At 39.6% G+C, this 21,578-nt stretch overlaps 1 protein-coding gene across 1 annotated transcript in view; it reads left to right on the forward strand.

The window, feature by feature from the left end:
* The first annotated feature begins 10,610 nt into the window (after positions 1-10,610).
* Positions 10,611-21,578, forward strand: part of LOC119852962 (serine/threonine-protein kinase MARK1-like) — a 49,066-nt gene continuing 38,098 nt past the window's right edge. Inside the window, exons 1-3 of the mRNA XM_038395195.2 lie at positions 10,611-11,058; positions 12,140-12,432; positions 17,543-17,598. Coding sequence (XP_038251123.1) covers positions 10,807-11,058; positions 12,140-12,432; positions 17,543-17,598 — 601 coding nt within the window. The 5' untranslated portion in view covers positions 10,611-10,806. The remainder of the gene's footprint in view (positions 11,059-12,139; positions 12,433-17,542; positions 17,599-21,578) is intronic.

Genomic DNA, 21,578 nt, shown 5'->3' on the forward strand with positions numbered 1-21,578 from the left:
CTTAATTCATGCTTTCACCTTCGTCAAACTTAAAGTTGTTATAAATATTCAATGCCTCCCCCAACAACATGCAAAAAGATTGATGATTTCACTTTATCATTTTTCTCCTTTGCTTCTATGGCTGCTAAATACAATTCAAATCTCTGTCTGATTTTTTCCAGTTCTCTGCAATGTTGTCTGACAACTGTAGACTGGATGGAGGTTGCAAAACATCCATTGTTGGCTTTTTTCCCCTGCTTAAGCTAGTCAAGCTACTATTGTGCTCATCAAATACATGCAAAATCCTCTGTGCCTGGTGCTCCACATGCTGCTCTGGTGCCTCCCTTTGTCTCTGCTTTCAGTTGCAAACACAGGAGTTAACTTCAAAACAATCACAGTTTCCTTCTCATTCAGCACCTCTGACACCATGTAACGATCTTGGGATCATTAAATAACAAACCAATGAATGAGAAAGGAATAAAACAAACTGGAGAGCTTCTATGGCGAGCTGCTGCACACAGCCATGTGGTGTTCCCAACCCCCATTTCTGGGCACATCTCCAAATTCTTATGTTCATAATATTGTCCCTTGTGAGGGAGTGTCTCTAAATTATAGTCTTCTACAAACATATCTCTACATTAATCAACCCACAATTACTTCATTACCAGATGGGGTTTCATTTGGGCCATAGTGCTGAGGATCAAGTAATTAGACCAACATCTTTTACTGAGAATACATTTGAGGCAGGACAGAAGAGCTCTGATTTTGTTTTGTTGACCTGTCATCGGCATACAACACAGTTTGGCACCATGGACTAGTCCTAAAATTATTCTCCAAATACAAAACTTGTAGAGTTTATTAAGCAAATGATTTCTAGGAATGGTGATTGTCGAGTGTGGAGATGGTTCAAGTTGACCACATCATATGAACAATGGGATCTGTACTCATTCCAATCCTCTTAATATATATACAGCTGACCTTCCGCCCACCTCGGCAACTAATGTACACTGTACACTGATGTACACATGTACACTGATGACATCTGCCTGGCAATAGCCAGAAGAAGATTTGAGAAGCTGGAGTCCAGCCTGTCATCTGACCTTGACACCTTGGTCAAGTACTTTTTGAAGCACCAACTTAAACCAAACACACTTAAGCTAATTTCACCTTGTTTCCATCTCACCAACCGATGAGCTCATCAACAGCTGCAGGTCCTTCTAAACAATCAATCAGCCAATTGCTTTTAAACTCTACTCTACTTATTCAGGGGTAAATCTTGACCAGTCTCTGCCCTTTTGACAACACGTCAAGAAGACACACTCTAAAATCCTGTTGAGACTCACACTCCTCTCAGACTTGCCAACATTTCATAGGGTGCTAGCGCTGCAACCTTATGAACATCTACCAATGTCCTAATTATTGCACTGCCAAATACTGTGCAGCAGCATGGGGTTCCAGTCACCACTGTGGCAAGTTGGACTCAGTGATCAACTCTGCCCTTCGTATCATCACTGGTGTGCCCCGGGCAATTCCAATCTCCAACATTCCAGACCTGGCTGGTGTTGCTCCTTCAGCATGATGGCAGGGCCCTGGCTGTGTTCACAATTTAATCTCAAAGCCACATCAAAAATAGCAGCTAAACACCAGCCCTTTTTCTGAAATAGCTGAGCCTCTCAGACAGTACACCAGACAACACTCTTTCTAATAAACAGTGGCAACAGGTGGGCAGGACTATGCTTTGGATTAATAGTGCCTTTGTTGGCAGATAGACAATTTAGATCTGCATCCCTTAGTGTATCCAGATCAGGTCTTGCAGGCCCACCAGAACAATCATATGAACTGAAAGATCCTTCTTCATTACAACAGGATAGGCTGTGGTCACAAGCAGTTTAACTAACATCTTTACCATTAGGGCTTCTTGACCTCCCCATTCTGCCCTTGTAGAGCCATAGAACAAGTAGCCTGCTATCTAGTTATGGATTGCCCTCTTTTTCATCTCGATGATGGATGGACATGCTTAATGTCTCTGGATGATGCTGCCATGATAGTGACTACATCACTTACCCAACATCTAACCCATTGTTGGTGCCATCATAAGATGATTTAATCAATTAATTTCATTCTCAATAATGAGATTCTATATGCTGAGGTCGCACATTGCCAAGTGAAGACAGTGTAACACATGCCACTTAAAAATGCTCAAGTAATAAAAGAAGCTATAAATTAGCTGAATGTTAAATACAAAACACTATGTTCATACAGTGTTAAGATTCCACAATAATACACTCAAAAGTCAGAAAATGCCACAGTTAAGGCTGCATACCAACACTTAATTCTGCCCCCTTGTGTGAATGTATAAAGTGAGGTATCTCATTGCATGATATATATAAAAACCTTAAAACCATCCAGAAATTGAAGCTAGTGCAGAAGGTGGAAGTCTGCTTGGTAAGTGGAGTGTCTGGCCACAAACACGTTAATCTAGTGATCTGCACTGGAGGCCTATGGATTAGTGGGTGAAGAATATATTGTTGGTTATGATCTTCCATCAATACATTTTTTTTTCTAAGTGAAAAATGCCTTTTTGAAGGATAAGATAATGTTCATACAAAGTATACAATAAGAAAAAATTGTTTCCATTTGTACTGAATGGATATTAAATGAAAGTTTTTCAGTTTTCTCCCTCATCTCCCATTTATCACTTTTTAACCAAAAAAACCCCCCAACAAAATTTAAAAAAAAAACATTTCAGGTTCCATTCAACTTGAAGGAAAACAAAACATATTTTATTTCCAAATATTTCTCCTAAAAAAAAAATTATAAGATTTCAGGAGAAGTTACAAAGGAAACAAAAAATTCCTTTCCACAATTTTTATTTTTTTTTAGAAGAAAACAAATGTTTTGTTTTCTTCTAAAATGTTTGTGGAAAACAATTCCCATTTTTTGACCAGCCCATTATAAAGCTCTAAATCAGGGATTGGCAACCTTTGGCATGCAGCCAGTCAGGGAAATCCACTGGCAGGCCAGGACGGTTAGTTTACCTAGGGCGTCTGCAGGTTCGGCTGATTGCAGCTCCCACTGACGGCAGTTCACCATTCCAGGCCAATGGGGGCTGCGGAAAGTGGCATGGGCCAAGGGATGTGCTGGCCGCTGCGTCCCACAGCCCCCATTGGCCTGGAAGGGCAAACTGCAGCCAGTGGGAGCTGCGATCGGCCACACCTGCGGATGCTGCAAGTAAACAAACCGTCCTGGCCCGCCAGTGGAGTTCCCTGATGGGCCGTGTGCCAAAGGTTGCTGACCCCTGCTCTAAATCTTAGGATCTACCCACTCTGGAGCTTGCCTCTCACCCTGTGTCATGGTGTGGCAGAGGAGATCAACAGAGATGCTTGTGCTGGAGCCATGTTGCTATAAATGAGAGGAGGCTGCTGGCAGGGCATTCTCTGGGATGGCTTTGGAATTCACTCCCCTCCACTTGGTCTGAAACTCTCCAAGAGAGAAATCCTGGGCCCATTCAAGTCAGTGGCAAAACTCTCACTGACCTCTGTGGGGCCATGATTTCACCAGGAATCTGATGGCCTTCAAAGATACACTGTGAAGCTCATCTTTCTTCCCAGTCATTTGAATCTATGGGAGAGTTGTGAGGGTGGGCAATTGTTGGAGGGGAAGGGAGTTTGAGTTTGTAAATTGCCTGGCTTCCTGGTGTGGGCAATATTAAAACTGTACTGCTGCTGTAGAATGTATTTTTAAGTTATGGAAAGGGAGTTTAGAGTGTATAGACAAGTGCCCTTTTTAGTATTTCTATCCTTCTGAATAGATAAAAAATAAATGTTCATACTATTATTCAAATATTACAATATGACAATATCATACCATTTTTCTGTATGAGTAGCAGCATCTTGTAGTATTTCTTACCTTCATATAAATTTGTCATAATTAGAGCTGTGGTCACATTTGCAAATGGGCCTAAATGATTTAGGAGCTTAAGCCCCACTGAAGAGCCAAAGTTTCACTGAAAATCAAATGGACTGAGGCCCCTAAGTGCTAAAGTCATTTCTGAAAATGGCGCTTAGGCGCTTGTGAAAGTTTTACCCTGGTCAAATTTATTTATTTATTTTCAAAAAATGTTGCTGTTCTTCAACTGTCTTACAGGTTTTTTAAAATTCAAATGTGATGTAAAATTTTGAAAATTTTTCATGAACATTTTTCTGCATTTTTCAATCAGCTCTACCCATAAGTAGGCGTGGCAGAATTTTTTATTTTTGATAATTTTGATAATATTGGATACTAATGGATAGTTATGTTTATCCATTTAAATGTTCACTATTGTACAAAAGTATGGGAGGTGTCAGACAATGGGGTTTCAAATAATAATTATTTAATAACAGTAGATTTGAGATTAAAGAAATAAAGCTTTATAATTGTTAAAACACGAATTGTGAACATAATCTATCATAATATACAAAGTAAACAGATTTAAATCAAACTCAAATAAGTTCTGAAGCAGCATTTTTCCTACTTTGCCTCGCTGTACATTTTTATTATTATTGATGAAAATGTTTTTCTTTAGTTTGTGTGTGTGCAGTGAAATCAACTTTTATTGACTTTTACTGATAAAAATCTAATCCTTCCAAGCCTGTTCATAAGGGTTCACTGTTCATTGGTTAAGATAAATCCTTTAACCAAAACTATGAAGGCAGATCTTGTAACCATCTGGATCCACTGAAGCCCCAGTCCTCCCATGCAGATTCATTTGCAGGATCAGGGCTTTAGACATTTAAAATATCACTTAGTATTTTAATAATGTTGTCAGTATTATGTAGTATACATTCAACATCCTGTTGTTTTCCTTTGCAGAGAGATATATCTGTAGCTTTATTATTGTCTCTCACAAGCACGGTCTCAGAGAAAAACACTTATAGAGTTGTAATAACAGTTATCTTAAAATGATTTATTTTTGAATATTCATCATCATATAGATTTTCCCACTGACTTCCTGCACAGTTTCTAAGTTGCTTTGCTATCCCTCACAACGGATGTCAGACTAAGGTTCCTCACCCACCCACTCCAGTAATAGGCCCATAACCTCTATCTGAGTTACTGAAGTCCTCACATCTTTTGGCTATTCAACACAGTAGTTTATGTCTGCACACAGTTTTCCAATCTTGTTTAGTGAAGGACATTGGCAATAGAAAATGCATTGTTTTACTATATTTACTTTTAGATACCTGCTCCCTACTACTTTATATAAACTACTAACCAGCTCTTAAATCTTCCTTGCTCTCCAGAATTGAAATGTCCTGTAGAGTTACTCTATCGTCATCCTTTTCTAAATGAATCTTTTCTATAGCTCAGTGATTTGTAAATGTCCTGTTTCTGGTTGCTTTTTTAACAGTGTAGTAACAGATAAAATGTCTTCTCAGCTTTGTCCTGGCAACATTCATGAATCAATTGAATTCTATTCTTTTAAAAATATAAAATGTAAGAGAATTTTTTTAAACAAAAAAGTGAATTACATTAACAGAAGGGAACTTGTTGCCTCAGGGGTTTAGTAATAAGCTTTGGAGCTTTGCACTTTTATCACCAATCTAAATGCAATTCACATTGCTGATTGGTTGATAAAGGCAACAGTGTTCACGTAACATACTTAAGACTTCTGCAAGGCATTTGACTTGTACAGCATGACATTTTGATTAAAAAACTAGAATGATACAAAATTAAAAAGAGAGAGATAATGTAGTTGAGTTAATATCTTTTAAAGGACAAACTTCTGTTGGTGGAAGATACAAGCTTTTGAGCTACACAGAGCTCTTCTTTAGGACAACAGAAGTTGTTCCAGCAAAAGATATCACCTCACCTACCTTGTCTCCCTCATATCCTGGGACCAACACAGCTACTACAACAACACTGCAAACAAAATAAATGGATTAAAAACTGGCTGACAGGTCTCAAAATGTAATTGTAAATGGGGAAGAAGAACCACAAAAATAATGAAAGGATTGGAAAATATGTCTTATAGTGAGAGACACCAGGAGCTCAATCTATTTAGCTTAACAAAGAGAAGGTTAAGGGGTGACTTGATCATAGTTTACATACTGATCAAATATTTGATAATGTGTCTCTTTAATATAAGAGACAAAGGTGTAGCAAGGCCCAATGGCTGAAACTAAACAAATTCACACAGGAAATAAGGTGTATGTTTTTAACACTGATGGTAGTTAACCATTGGAATAACTTACCAAGAGTTGTGGTGGATTCTCCATCACTAGCAATTTTTAAATCAAGACTGGATTTTTTTTTTCAAAAGAGATGCTCTAGTTCAAACAGGAATTATTTGGGGGGATTTCTATGGCTCATGTTATGCAGGAGGTCAGACTAGATGATAACATTCCCTTCTCGCCTTAGAATCTATGAAAGTCCTTATCTGATGGCTCTTTGGTGGCCTATGTTAAATGAGCTGATGGTCTCAGGCCAGTTTCCATCAGCCAGATGTTCAGTTCATTTGCTGGCACATTTGGCTGTCTCAGCAGAGAAGCCAAAGACTGAATGTGTTTGGAACCAGAACTGTTTTTCCTTCCCTACAGGGGATGTCTTCAGGGCAGAAGTGATGCATGTTGTTGAAGCCTGGCTGCTACTCTTTCTGTGCTGAGTCCACAGATAAAAGAAAGACTGCTGTCGCCAGGGCTGTCACGGTAACACCTTCCGTTAGAACAAATTCAATGTGAAGACAAGACTGTGGCCACTCTGAGGTTTGGAAGAAGACTATTTGAAATATATTGGATGTATAATTTTTAAGTACACACTGCAATAGTGAAACAGAAAAAAAGTAGAAGAGGACTATTTGGAAACCTCTGATGTTGATGCTGAATATCTGTCTGCTTAGTCTGTTATTGACCTGAAAGTTTCCAGGTCTTTGGCATTTGTCTGCTGACGGCCCTGCCTCAGGTACTAGGGAACATTTAGGAATTGACACAACCTTCAATATGCCTTGAGAAGAGACAGTCAGACTTTCTACTTTGAGAAATGGAGACTGCAGAACACAAGTCACCAACACTACTGATGCTTGAGCAATAAAGAGGATCCTTCCACAAAGACACACATGGTGAACACAAGTCTGATTTCTATCAATTCAATCTAAAATAGTCATAGAAGATTGTTGGGGGTTAACAAATAGTGCAAGATTATTTTCCAGCTTTGAAAATAATCTGACACACAGAGGCCTGGGGGGAACCAATAACAAATATGCTAAACTCATGCAATGTTGCAAAAAGGCAAAGATGTCAGCAAGGTAAATCTGTTCATCCTTCTTTTGGTTTAAAGGCTAATCTATGAAATCACTATAGGATTGGTCACGAGTCTAGCAATTGTATGGGTTGTGAGAGTAAAAATGGAGGTTTGTAGAGACTTTTTTGTATAATTATTTACAAGCAAGTTAATATTTAATATAACATCAGGGAGAACAAACTCATTATGCTCTTTTAAAGCATGATCCAACTCCCTTTCAAGTTACTGGAAACACTCCGATTCACTTCAGTGGGAGTTGGATCAGCTCACTAATCAGAAAAAATGGAACAGAGCAGTTAGTTGTTTATACATGGATAAAGACATGGTATAAATAAAATACCATGGGCCTGATTCTACTCTAGCTGCATTGACCTCAACAGTTACTCCTGATTTACATCAGTGCTAGAGAAGAATCAGGCACCAGAACTTTATGCCTTCTCAACTCCTTAAACACACTGCAGTAAATAAATCCTGCAGAAAATCTGCTGAACCTGTACATACAGTGACTTCTAAAATAAAGTCTATGGCTGCCAAAAGCTGTATAAGAAGTCAGAAATAACATACAGCATGGCAGGTGTTTTAGTGTAATAAAGCCATGCCTTAGGTACATTAGGAAGCACGAGATTGATGTAGTTCCAGACCCTGAGAATTATTACAATATAGAATGTGACGTTGTTCTACAATTCCTACCCTGAATTTCAAACAGATTTTTTTTAAATTAATTTGCTCCCTTCACTACCTTAAGGCCACCATCTTGGAATTCCTTCTGAGGAGGAAATCTCCACTTCTCAGTATGAAACTTCAAAAGCTTTTACTCTTAAAATGACTCTTTGAGCAAATGTGGCTGTGTTCATGCCCCACCATCAGCTAAAATAAAACATGTGTAAATGTGAACAGTTTACAACCTGCAGGCCCTAAAAAGTAGGCCTAGCTTGTGAGTGAAGGAAGCAACTTCATTAGCTCAGCCAGCAAAGGGATTGACAAACAGTGTGTGCATTTCACAGACATTCCTTCTTCTTAGCATATGCGCAATCTGCCTCAAGTAGCAAGTGAATAGGACCCTTCACGGAATTTGGTCCGCTGCTTGGATCATTAACTTCCCTGGCCCAGGCTGGGTACTGACAGGGAGCACAACATAAACGCTGTTCCATGCTCCCCACAGACATTCCTTGAAGCAGAGGGCAATGAGGGCAGTGGTTAGTGGGAAACACACAAAAGGGAGTGGATGAGATTTTCAGAAGTGCCCCAGTGACACAGGAATGCAATTCCCATTGACTTTCAACAGGGCTTGTGTTCCTAAGTCACTTAGGCACTTTTGAAAAACCCATCCTGCATGTTTTATAATACGCAACAATCAAAGGATAATTTTTGAAGTACGGCACAGCTTTTAAAGCAGTTAGGAATCCGTCCTGCAATGACAGAAAGAGAGCAACCAAGAACAAGTTTCTTCAGCTGCATTCTAGACCATAAAACCTTCAAATATGGCCACAGACTTTCCAACATCACACAAGAATATCCAGTATGGTGGTTGTGATGTGCCAAACAAATTCCTGCCTGTGCTGCTAAATTCACACTGAATGTAATAGAAATAGCAGTGAACATGAACACTACTAGCATTAGAGACTAACAAATGTATTTGAGCATCAGCTTTCATGAGCTACAGCTCACTTCATCGGATGAAGTGAGCAGTAGCTCACGAAAGCTGATGCTCAAATAAATTTGTTAGTCTCTAAGGTGCCACAAGTACTTCTTTTCTTTTTGTGAATACAGACTAACACGGCTGCTACTCTGAAAACTACTAGCATTGGCTTTCGGCTGCCCTCTCATACAAGATTTCAGCTTCAACTGGCTTATGTTCAAGACTAGGAATATACTCCCCAACACAGAGATATACTTACTTTTTACCCCCTTTTTAATTCTCCACTAGGCCAAAAAATTTTCTTGAAAATATATTTGTAGTTTTTCTACTTCAAGATTTTTCAAGGTGTCAAGTTGGGCTTTTCCCCAACAATAGCAATAATTAGCTTAGCCAGCGATCATATTTTAAGGTTGGTTATATTTTTAAGAGGTTTTTGCCTTTCTTCTGAAAAGTGCCAGAAATATGGGCTTTCTGTTTCATGCTGTGGTTCCTCTCTTTGTTTTTGTTTTTAATATGTTACCTCTTCTGTCTTGATTTTCAATGGGAAAGCCAATAACAAAGGAATGAATAGCAGGGAAGGAGGCACAGCCCATACTAAGCACTAATCTGGAGGCATTTCTCAATTCTATCAATCCCATCCTCTAGTTTCTCTAGGAGATTCAGTTTTCTCTGGTTCTGAATCTCTGTGGGGAGCAGAAATACAGCCTTAGTCAGCATATCAGCTACCCAGCATAGCAAGTGACAATCATCAGAAAGAAAAACTGAAATACTTTATGAAAATGCAGAGTTTGCTCAGCTCAGCTGCAGCTTATCTTTTGGTTAATGAAGGAAGTGAGTGGGTGTCAGAGGAAGAGAACAGTACTCAACATTTCAGCTGGGTGACAAGGAGAGGAGTGAGGGGCATACTATCTGAACTACCTTTTTGATGGTCATTTGAACAAGGTGCCTGTTAGTCATGGCTGACCTAGATCCTGATCCTACAAACAGTTACATGCACGCTTCACTTTATGCACCTATTGCCCCATTAAAGTCAATGGAACTATGCACATGCATAAAGTTAACTGTTGCAGGTCCCCTAGTTTTTCATTACAGTTTTCATCCTCTCCCTTTCACTCAGTTTGGAGACTAGTACCTGGCCCCTTTCTGAAGTACATGAGTCACACAACACAAACAAAATAGTCTTTACTTTCATTTAAAAATAGGCAATGCTTTTTCTAAATAACTTTTAGAAATGCACTCTGTAAGGAGGAAAACACTCCTATGATAAACTAATGGGGAATATTCTGAAGAAGCTAATTTTGTAATAATGTGACAGGAAATGCAAAATGTCTCCTGAAAATAAAGTTCACATGCAAGCTAAGATTCTCTGACTTAAAGATGATGATGCAAGTGATATATTTAGATATTTACTACTATCTTCTATTTGAATAAACTCTCTCTAAATGCAAACTAATGAGATGTTTTTACAATGAGCAGCTATGCTCTTGTCTTGGAAAAACAGACAAAGAGGGTTGCAGTCCCATTTAGTTGATTGGTGTTACCTGCCTGTGCACTGACCATTTGGTTGCAGTCTCATTCTATGTGAAAGGGGATGGTTTATTCCATGCTAATGCTGGGATTGTGTGTCATCAGAGCTGGCAACGCTGGGGCATTAATTGACATCATGTATCAGGTTAGGTTAATAATCTGCATCTTGGTTCTGCTTGAGCAGATCTGAATGCCTGGGGGGTAGAGATCAGTGAAGAAAAGGAAGTCTCCAGGGAAAGGATTAGATACTGGATGGTCAATAGGATTGTACTTTCATTCCAAGCTGTACAGATTTAATGCTCATCTTTGTTATTAATCACAGGCTACACCTGGAAGGCAGCACTATTTAGAGAGTGAGGTCAGTAAATCTGACCTTCCCAAGGATGCCTGCAGCAATCAAAGCAACTTTGGATGGCATAACAACAGACACCAGCAACCTCGACAGGACATTACCAGAATGGGAGAAAAACAGCAGGGATATGCAGATACCTTCTTGTTTTAGCAAGATTCCCCAAGAGCCTGGAAAGAATTTCCCTCACACCAAACAAGTTGGGACTTACCTGGTGGGAAAAATGATCAACAAAGGTTCCTTTGCCAAGGTGATGGAGGGACTACACATCCCCACAGGGGAGAAGGTAAACTCAAAATGGAGTAAATTTAACTAATAATTGCCACTAATCTCACTGTATCATATGAGATTAGTGCAATTAGGAATTCAGATGATTGTTTTTAATCCCATAAACCACAGTCACTCAGTGAACTCCCACCTTATGTCTTAAAACTGAACCTGTCTGGCTTCAGAAATAGTTTACTGTTCACTTAAAAGCCAGTCATACATTTGAATGTAAATTCGTATAATTGTTTTCATGTAGATGTAACTGGATATTGAGCTAGTTCTGACAGCAAAGCCATCATCTGTTGAAAGAGGGAAAAGATAGTGGCAAAATTACAACCTCAAATCTATTTTCTCCAGTAATCCTCCCTGAGTTAACTAGTATCCTGTATTTGATCCTTTAAAGCTATGGAGAAATGCTTATTGAAAAACTACCCACTGCAACAGCAATATCTTAGATGACAGGATGTAGTTAGTTAATATATATTTTCCCCAGCTAAAATACAAAAATATGTGCCACAAGTCTTCTTTATGGAGCTGTCTTATGTACTATTAAATTTGTATTTGTTGTCAACTTTATTTTTTGAATGGCTCTAAACAACATATGATATTTCTTTATTTATGACATTTAGTTTTATTTTGTTTGAATAATCTTCTAAAGGGCCAGATCCAAGGCTGCTAATGCCAAAGGGAACCTTTCTTTTGCCTTTGGTGGGTTTTGGATCAGGCCCTAAGGGAGCATGTTAGAAAAAGAACACATTGGCCACTTTCCAGTATACAGTTCATTTAAAGGTACATATTTATTTTTTGTCTTTAGGTGTGCTTTACATGTGCACCTTACCTACTGCAATCAGTGGGCTATACAGAGGTACAGATATAGGTATGATGTGGATATCAGATGGCAGATTTTGACTCTTGAGGGAGACAGAAAGCTTATGCTTCACTCTGGAAATGCATCCTCTCTGCATCAACAAATTGTCAAGATCAGTCTAAATAATCAGGAGTTCACTAAAGTAAACTTATTCCCCAAGGATTTTGAAAATAGATCTATGTTGCTCAAGTTGAAATGGGTGTTGCCAATTTGCATATATTCTACAATTTAGGTAGCTATAAAAGTCATTGACAAGAAAAAAGCCAAGCAGGATTCCTACGTTTTAAAAAATATGAAGCGGGAGCCCCGGATACACCAGATGATTAAGCATCCTAATATTGTTCAGCTATATGAGACTTTGGAGACTGAAAAGTCCTATTACATGGTGATGGAACTATGCCTAGGTGGAGACCTCATGGACAGAATCTGTGACAAAAAGAAACTGGAAGAAAGGGAAGTAAGAGAATATACCAGGCAGATCATGTCTGCTGTTGAACATCTGCATCGCCATGGGATTGTCCACAGGTAGGGTTCTTCCCTCCCCTTCAAATAAAAGTGACAAAATCAATAATTCCAGAATGGGTAGTATTTTTCTTTATGGAAATTATTTATTTCACCTGCCCTACTGATAATGATAATGTCAACTCCAGAGAAAATCAACATTTTTCAATTTTTCATCTCAATATTTTCACACAATCCTTACCCCCATTTTTCAATCCTTTCTAATAAAGTGTTTATGATGTTTATGATGAGTGGGGAATTCCAGAGCCAGGGAGGAGGATGAATTTTATAATGTAGGTTAGGGAACTAACCTGGAAGTTTGTTTATTTTGGTTTTTTTTTTTTTTAATTAATTTGGGTCAAAGTGTTATCACACAAAATAAAAATAACTCAATATATTTGTTAATTTAAATACTGGTTTAGTTGTGATAAAATCCATTGTGACTTAATCTGACCTGAGTAAGGGGCAGCAAATTATTGTGTTGTATGCAGGGCAGACCAGGGAACAAATTGCGATTCAGAGTCACAGTTCATTTTCTTGTTCCCACTTGCTCCAGGGAGCAAGCAGTGGGACATTGCTCTAGACCAGTGACAGATTGTTTACCTTTCCATGCTGTCTTAGCAGAGCTCATTGATGAGATGTGGAATCAAAGTCAAGGCTCTACCTATGTGTCATCCACTTTCATGGATAGGTAGCCATTCTTTGGAGGCTGCTCTCCTACCCCAGGCTGTGAATCATGGGGTGTGTAGAGGGCACAATGGACTAAGAGGGTGCATTATGCCTCCCTTACCGCCTTGCACAGTGATCTTTCACATTTTCTATATTTTTGTAAATAATTTGTAATTTATTATAGCTTTAAAGAACAATAAAAGCACCCATATATAAAGCTCTAGCCACCCTCGAACTTAATCAAACTTATAGTAACTTAACAATAGCCAGCAAGCAGTATTAAATATTCATCTAGCAGGTAGCACATTAACTCTCTTACAAGTGCTTTGTGTGGTGTGTTCTGCTTTCTTGTAATCCAACAGTAAATATCTGCCTGTATCCATTGCTCTGTACCAATCTTTTTGCTCAAATACTAAAGAATTAACTCAACAAAATTACAAAATAAAAACATGGCTTAGATATTATAAGCGGCAAAGTGTCCTAAGAGAAACCTCACCGACTATCCCAGCCTGACCTCACCGCCTTTGTGGGTTCCTACCCTATCTATATTAGGGTTTTTCTTTAGTGCCCACCAACATAGAGTTGGATTATTGCTGAAGAACTCAAATAGCTCATCTTATTAATAATCAAAGATAGATAGAGCTGCATGGTACAGATAGGCAATACATACCAATCTGGGTTGCAACTCCATAGTTCTAATCTGTTCCACTGACTATCAGCTCACTTTAGGGTATACTTATACACAGGTTGTTAATGACAATACAGAAATTTCACCAGTTAGCACAAACTTTTCATCCTTTTTCTTATCTGATTTTCATACCTATTTTTCAGGGTATGTAGAACTTCATGACTAATTAGCAGGGGTGCTGGAACAATTTTTATAGTGGGGGTGCTGATGATGTAAACCATGTATTTGTTATTACTCCTTCAAGCCAGGGGGTGCAGCAGCATCCCCACCACACCTAGTTCCCCCACTGCTACTAATTGGTCTAGCATCTTTATCTAGTCAAAGAACACCTTTACCAATTATTTCTAAAATCTTATCTAGTTTTTAATTATTTTGAAGGTCACCAAGACTTTGTACCAGTTATCCCAATTATCTTAGCACACTGTTCATATTCCACATTATTTCTCCATGCACAGACAGAAGTTACACGCAATTCACCATAAGCTTGGCATGAGTGCAAAGCATGCTGGCAGTTTGGTTCATAGTTAGCATAAGTGCTTTGAATACAAAGCCTTCTAAATATATGTGTGATATTAGCTAACAGTCCCAACAATAGTGTTTAAATTCTTTCCATGACAACATCCCCCAGTTGTACGTAATGGACAGTGACGTTGTTTGTTTTCTTCCCCTGCTTTCCTTCTTCCCCATTAATGTGATTTTGCTGGGAAGACTTTGTCTTAGAGACATTTTGCAGCACACCCTGAAAGTAGTCAGACACTGTAGTCTCTGCTCCTCTGGAAGTTCTTTCCACCGGCAAACCTGTGGACTGAAAACAATTTACCTCTGCCTCTTCTATGTTTTGTCAGCTACATTGTCCCAGAGGAAGACAGTTGCCTTGCTGAGTCAAAGGTATAGAGATAGTCACTGATACAGTTAGCTCCTGACCTGCTGATAGCTTTGAAATTCAGGACTAAGGCTTTGAACTCATAACACAAGCAGATTCAGAGCTAGTGGAGGGATTGGATCACAGAGCTGATGAATTCGCAGAACCTGTCCTGTTGAAGTGCTGGAGTGCTGCATTCTGAATGGAGCCTCTGAATTGTTTCTGCTTTCAGCTCCAGATACAGTGCTTTAACGCTAATGCATTGAAATTTTATGGAAGTCTGGCAATTAGAGCTGATTGGAAATTTTCTAACAGAACTATGGAGCTCGTGAAATTGACATTCTTGTCAGTTTCATGACTGATATTCAGTGAATGACACCAATGTCAATTTCAAATTTCATTTCACGAACACCATATTTTGGTTTTCTGAAACAAAATTTTTCGGGGTCACTGGTTCACTAGCAAATTTTGGTAAATTTACTTTTGCTTTAAAATGGAACAAAAGCAAAATCATAAATACCCAAACCCCTGAGTTTCAGCCAGCCCTACTGGACATGACAGATCACTTGGACAGATCCTCATCTGAGAAGAATGGGCAACGTTTCCTAGCAAATTGGGCTTTGAAAAGGAATTTTTCATCACTGATGCTGCTTGGTTTTCTAGCTCAAGTACTGAGTTGGTCAGGACCCCAGGTCTTTGCATCACTTTAATGAAAGGAGGAAGTTGGGAGCAGATATCTGTGATGGAAGAGGTGGATAGTGACCTAGCTTGTCCTTTAAAGAGTTTCGTCCTTTGTACCAATAACCAACTCAGATTTGAGCCTGCTGCTCTTTATCCAAGTGCTGACCTCTTCAAGGCAGCCCTTGTGATGGTGTTAGCCTCTTCTCCACAGAAGCAACCATACAGCTGAATGTCAGTGTGCTATTGGCCATGGAGTCAGAGGTGTCCCTCTACCACTCTATCTTATGGAGATATTGAAGGGAGTGGTAGGGACAGAGCAGATCCCTGTGGAACTCTGCAGGTGAGTTTTGAGTAACCACCTTCTGGGTCCTATTAGAGAGGAATGGCTAGAGCCATCATATTCCTGCACAATCTACTCCAGATACAAAGGGCTCATCAGTACATTGTGGTCAATTGAGTCAGTAGCTGCAGAAAACCCAAATAGTGTTAGCATTGGAGATGAAACCTCTACCTGTTGCTACGAGGCCATCTTTTAGTGCTCCTAAGGTCAACTCCAGGCTATATCCTGGTTTTAAACTTGACTGCAAAGTAGCCATGACATTGGCACAAGTCACATGTTGGAGCTTGGTTATCAGTGGTTTTGCCTGGGAATGGCACTAGGACACCCTTGACTTAACTCTATAATATACCTTGGGACAAATAACATTTTCTATTGAGTTTGTCACATATTTAACTAAATACTGATCCATTTCTTGACCACTTCTAATATTAAAACAAGGAATATTTGATCATCAGGAATCCTTTTTCCTATTTTGATTGTTATTTTGCTTTCCCTCATCTCTAATATTTCTATTGTGCCTCTGAATCAGCACTTCACTAATAACTTTCTTAAGACCTACAAACAATGAATAGATCTATGCACACATATAAATCCACACAAAACACTGGATTAATCTCAAGATATTTGCATTACTACCCTGTGCAACTACTATAGTATTATATAATTCCTCACCCTGCCCCATTCCTTCCTCCCAGTCTCCATCCCTCCTTAAGTCTTGTCTCAACTTGAGTCCTTAGCTGCCTCCAGTAAGTGCTGGTTGCAACTCAGGGGATGCGTTTCAAAAGAGCTGCTTGTTCTCCATCCCACTTCTGCCATCCCTGACCCCAGCATACTTTAGGACAGCCTAGTACTGCTCTAAACTACACCAGCTTGCAATGGTGTCCAAGGATTTGTTATGCCAGCAGGGACCACAGGAGCATAAGAGGCTCCGGACATGCTCCCAATATCAAGATTACACCAGCTGAGGATTCCCCTGTGCTATGGAAAACCCTCAGCTGCCCCTTTTGGGCAACTTTCTAGCCATTTGGCACCATCAGAGTGGAAGCCAGGTTCTAGTTCTTAGTTTTTTTTTTTAACAGGATATCAAACATTCCCATAATAAGCACATGTTCAGCTAAGCCAATTTATATTATCTCACCTAGTATTTTGACCTAGTCATCATTGTTTGCTATAAGAAGTTGACTTTGGCTAATCCAGTCTATATGAACATCATTGCAAGGATGGTTCCATCTACAGTGTCCCTATTTCTGCCCTTCTTTGATCCGACTATTCTCCTTCACACACAAGACAGATCTCACTTTTCAATTTACCTCCTTTCTTTTATACTTCTTGAACACAATTAAATTACTCACATCGAAAGGAACTGCAATATAATCACCTCTTTAATGCAACAGAGAAAATACACTCCATTATCTATAAACTTGAAGTGCAAATCTGAATGCTCTATAGTCAAAGTATATTTTTGCAAAGATATAAAAAGACAAAAACTGAAGTAATGCAACAGGAAAATCAATAGCTATATTTTAGACATTTGCCTTGAAGTTTTGAAGCCCTGAAGAATTGCTATGCAATGACTTAGTAAATAGAGTACCACTACAGTATGCAAAATAATAATTAAATGGTATTGACTTAACCCAAAGTTATTAACAGAATGGATGATTTTTAAAATGAGTATTCATTAAAAATATTCAATAAGATATTCAGTAATTTCATGAAAGTTCCATTCCACTAACTGAAAACTGCAGGATCCTGTTATAATTGTACATTCTGAGCTGTGTGGTACTACCATTATTGTATTGAAACTTTTGTTTTAAAAAGTCTGCTAAGAATTAAAATATAAATGTTAAGTTTCAATATACATCTTAAGGTTTGCTTTCTGTCTTGATTTGCTTAGGGATCTGAAAATTGAGAATTTTCTTCTGGATGAAAACAACAACATCAAAATTGTTGGTAGGTGCATATCATCCATAAAAAACACAGAAGGTTGATTCTGGTTACTGGACTTGATAGTCATAGAAAGCATGAACATAAACTATCAACTGTTGATTAAACTCCAAACTTTGTGGGTGAGATGGTGATTGGAACAATCTTTGCCCAAGTGTGCCTTTACACTGTATTTGTGAATTTATTCAATTTATTTTTAAAATATGTAGAGAAGAGTATTTTTGCATAGGATTCAGTTTTCTTTTGCTGTATGTTGTAGGGACAAGAAACAATTTAAGAATTATAGATCTCTTATGTGGAAAAGCAGAGGTGAATTATAGACACAAGCAAATAAACTTTATACTAAACTGATACAACTCCAGAGGCTTCTATAGACTAATGCCCTCAATCGGACCTCTTATCATTAAACCTTTTGAAAAGAAAACTGTTTCTGTCACTAATTGAAGTTTTGCTAGAGTGCTGAAAGGTGAGGCAAACTACTGTTAAATTGGGGGAATTTGCACCAAGCAGTTAACACGGCTCAGAAAGGCATTTATTTATTTTACAGAAACCTCACGGAATTCTGCAGACAAACTTACCTTTGCGTAGCACAGGTTTCCTACACTTTTGAAAACCATCACTCCCATCAGAAAAAGGAAACCAAACAGGCACATCTTGCCCACCCACAGCTAGTCCTTCACAACCCTCTTTCCTTCCTATCCATGCTACATAGCTCTTCAGAATACAACACTTCCATTCCTTTCTTATGTGCTTTGATAAGCAGTGCAATAGATAACAATGCTGACATTTAATGTTTCATCCTTTGACCTGCGCCAGCACCCATTGAAATGACTGGGACAGTTAATACTAAGAGCTATTGTTTCAGGCTAATTAAGAACTCCAGCTCATTAAGACATTGTTCATCAGTTACACTTGGGCCACATTGTCATGATTTTCTTTCCATATATAACGGCTAAAGATTTACTTTTTTAAAAAAACAGAAGTCAAAACTCTGGACAACAACTGAGAGGCCCCCCTCTTGGCAAGAACTTCACACACACCGCAGTTGTCCAGATCCTGAGTAAAGGTAGGCAGGATTAGTGGCAGGAGCTTTGGATTCCAGAACTGAAGTCAGGGGTCAGAGCCAGTATCAGAGTCAAGAGTCAAGCCAGAGCCAGAATCAGGAGGTAAGCCAAGAGTCAAAGCTAGAGACAGAGGCAGGTATCAGGCTGAGGGTCCATAACAGGGATCAGGGTCCTTGCTGGAGTTCCAGAGGACAATTGGGAGTCAGAATCCAAGTTAGAGTTGAGATCAATACCAGGCATTCAAGACCAGAGAAGCAGAGCAGTTGTGGCAGCTAGCTAGGGATTCACATTGTTGCCTGGACACTTCCTGTCCAGGCAACAACACTATGCTATCATGAGCTTATATAAGGACAAGGAGCCATTTAGAGATCACTGAGACCACTATCAGCCTGATCACTCAAGGCAGAACACCCCATGGCTTTAAACCTCTGTGCATTGTGGGTCACCGAGAGTAGATAGGCTATAGCTGCTGCCAGGTGGCGTTGTGGGGATGTTGGTTGCCAGGTAGCCCTGCAGGCCTAGATTCAAGTCCCACCAATCACTGTACCAATGGGGTACAACCCTGCACTTTGGGAAACAATGCTTTAGCTAATAGTTTCTTACAGACCTGACCTAACAGTGGTCTGAGTGTCTTCATCTCCCAGTGACTTCAGCATCTTACAGAGCCACACCGGAGGGATTACTTACTCAAGTTAGGCATGGTCCATACTTAAAAGTTTGATCAACATAGCTATGACAGTCAGGGTATAACCCCCCCCCAACTGAAACAGCTATGCCAACCTAACCCTCAGTGTAGCTGCCACTATGTCAACGGAAGAATGTTTCCATCAATTTTGCTACCATCATTCAGTGAGGTGATGTTTCAATAGAAAAACCCCTTCCATTGGTGTAGGTTGTTATGCCAAAACAGCTGTGGCAACATAGCTATGCCAGTATAGTCTCCGTAGCATAGAGGTACCCTTACATTAGCATAACTAGACTTGGCTTTTACTGAGATAAAATTAAATTGATCCAAAAGGCTATGGGGATTCTTATTTCAACTTTAAGCATGGGTTATTTAGGTTTAGTTAAACCTGTTTCTAATTGTAAAGAACGTGGGCAAAATCTGTATTTATTTTATAGCTGTTAGATATATATCATTGTGGGTTTGGTGATTATTGTGTTGCCAGCTAAAATGTAGCTAACAGTTAAATCAGTCTTAGGTGTACATACTCGGTTACTAGACCATGTACATGCTTGCGCATGTTCCCTATATCCATGCTGAGTGTCCACATATCCTGTGCTGAACCTGGATATAACGCTGTATACACACATCCACACTGCCGCAGTTGTTATGCAACATTAGCACTACCATTTCATGGGTGGTATCACAGGATTCTACGCATCAGAAGGAGACGCTCTAGGAACCACTTTGCTGCATATTGTTGCTACTGTCCCAGCCATTCACACATTTGCCAGTGGTGGTTCCTGCTCACCATTCTCTCCTGCCAAACTGGGTGGAAGACATGCATCAATGGAATGATGATGTGGTTCTACTACTGCTCCTTAGTGGACAAATGTTTATGCTGTGGAGCAGGTGAGTGGCAAGATGTTGGATGGACTTTGGGCAGAACTTTCTAAAATGACAAAGTTGGCTGACCTTGAGAGTCAATGACAATCCAATTTGGCTCCCATGGAACAGATACGGTGAATGCTACAGTGTGCTACAGTATTGCTACAGTATGCCAATGGGTTGGCCATCCCTTCTGATACAATGTAATCCAATCAACAGCACAGTTGGTTGGATTACATTGTTTTAGAAACAATGGGATGACCTGGGATTCAGAATTTCCAAATGACAAAACAGACCTTTAAGGAGCTGTGTTAGAAGCTTGCACCAAACCTCCAGCACCAGAACACTCAATAAAGGAAAGCCATAGCAGGTGACTATTGCCCTATGGAAGCTGGCAACACCAGACAGCTAATGGTCAATTGCAAACCACTCTGGGGGTTGGAAAGTCCACTGCTGGAGTTGTGGTTCTGCAAGTTTGCGAGGCAACTAATATTGTGATTTACCCATGGGTGGCTGCCGTAAGCAAAGTTCCAGACATAATACCTGGATTTCAAAGGATGGACTTTCCAAACTGTACAGGGGCCATTGATGGCACCCACATCCCAATACTTTGCTCACCAGAAAGGATGAGTATGTGAACCAAAAATTATTCACTCATTCTGTAAGGCTTAGTAGCCCACAAAGACAGATGCATGAATACCAACGTATGAAACATGGGAAAGATTCATGACACCAAGGTGCTCAGGTGATTGGTATTGTACTTGAAGGGGGAAGATGGGACTTTATTCCCCAGAAGCCATATGGTTCTCCATGCTGTGTCTGTGCCAACTGTTATTTTGGGGGAACCATGCATACCAGCTCCTAACTTGCCTCATGAAACCATACCCCAACATGAAGTATGGTTCCATGGAAAAAGGGAATTCAATTACAAAATCAGTAGATCCAGAATATTGTGAGGTGCACATTTGATAGGCTGAAATCTTGTTGGCGCTGCTTACACAGCTGTCTGGATGCCAATGTGTCCAAAACTGTTCACCTAATCGTCAGCTGTTGCACACTCCATGTTTGTAAAGATAAAAGGGAGTGCTTCCATCCCGAGTGGGCACAGGACAAGTCTGGTTTACAAATTCAGCACAGGCAGCTGGATCCCACACATATGCATACCAGTCCTGGTTTCCAGTGGGAAAGGGAATCGGGGATGCCAGATGTGCACACATCTTGGCACAGCAGGGAAACAGAGGATGACATCTGCCTGTGCCAAGGAACAACTTCTTACCCTGTACAGCTGCTGGAAAACACATGAGGAACCATTGGCACATACTTGTGGGCCTTCATAGCTTTGTGCGGGTTTTTGTTCCCCTGTTGATGGC

Source organism: Dermochelys coriacea, chromosome 3, assembly GCF_009764565.3.
Source record: "Dermochelys coriacea isolate rDerCor1 chromosome 3, rDerCor1.pri.v4, whole genome shotgun sequence".
Classification (NCBI taxonomy): Eukaryota; Metazoa; Chordata; order Testudines; family Dermochelyidae; genus Dermochelys; species Dermochelys coriacea.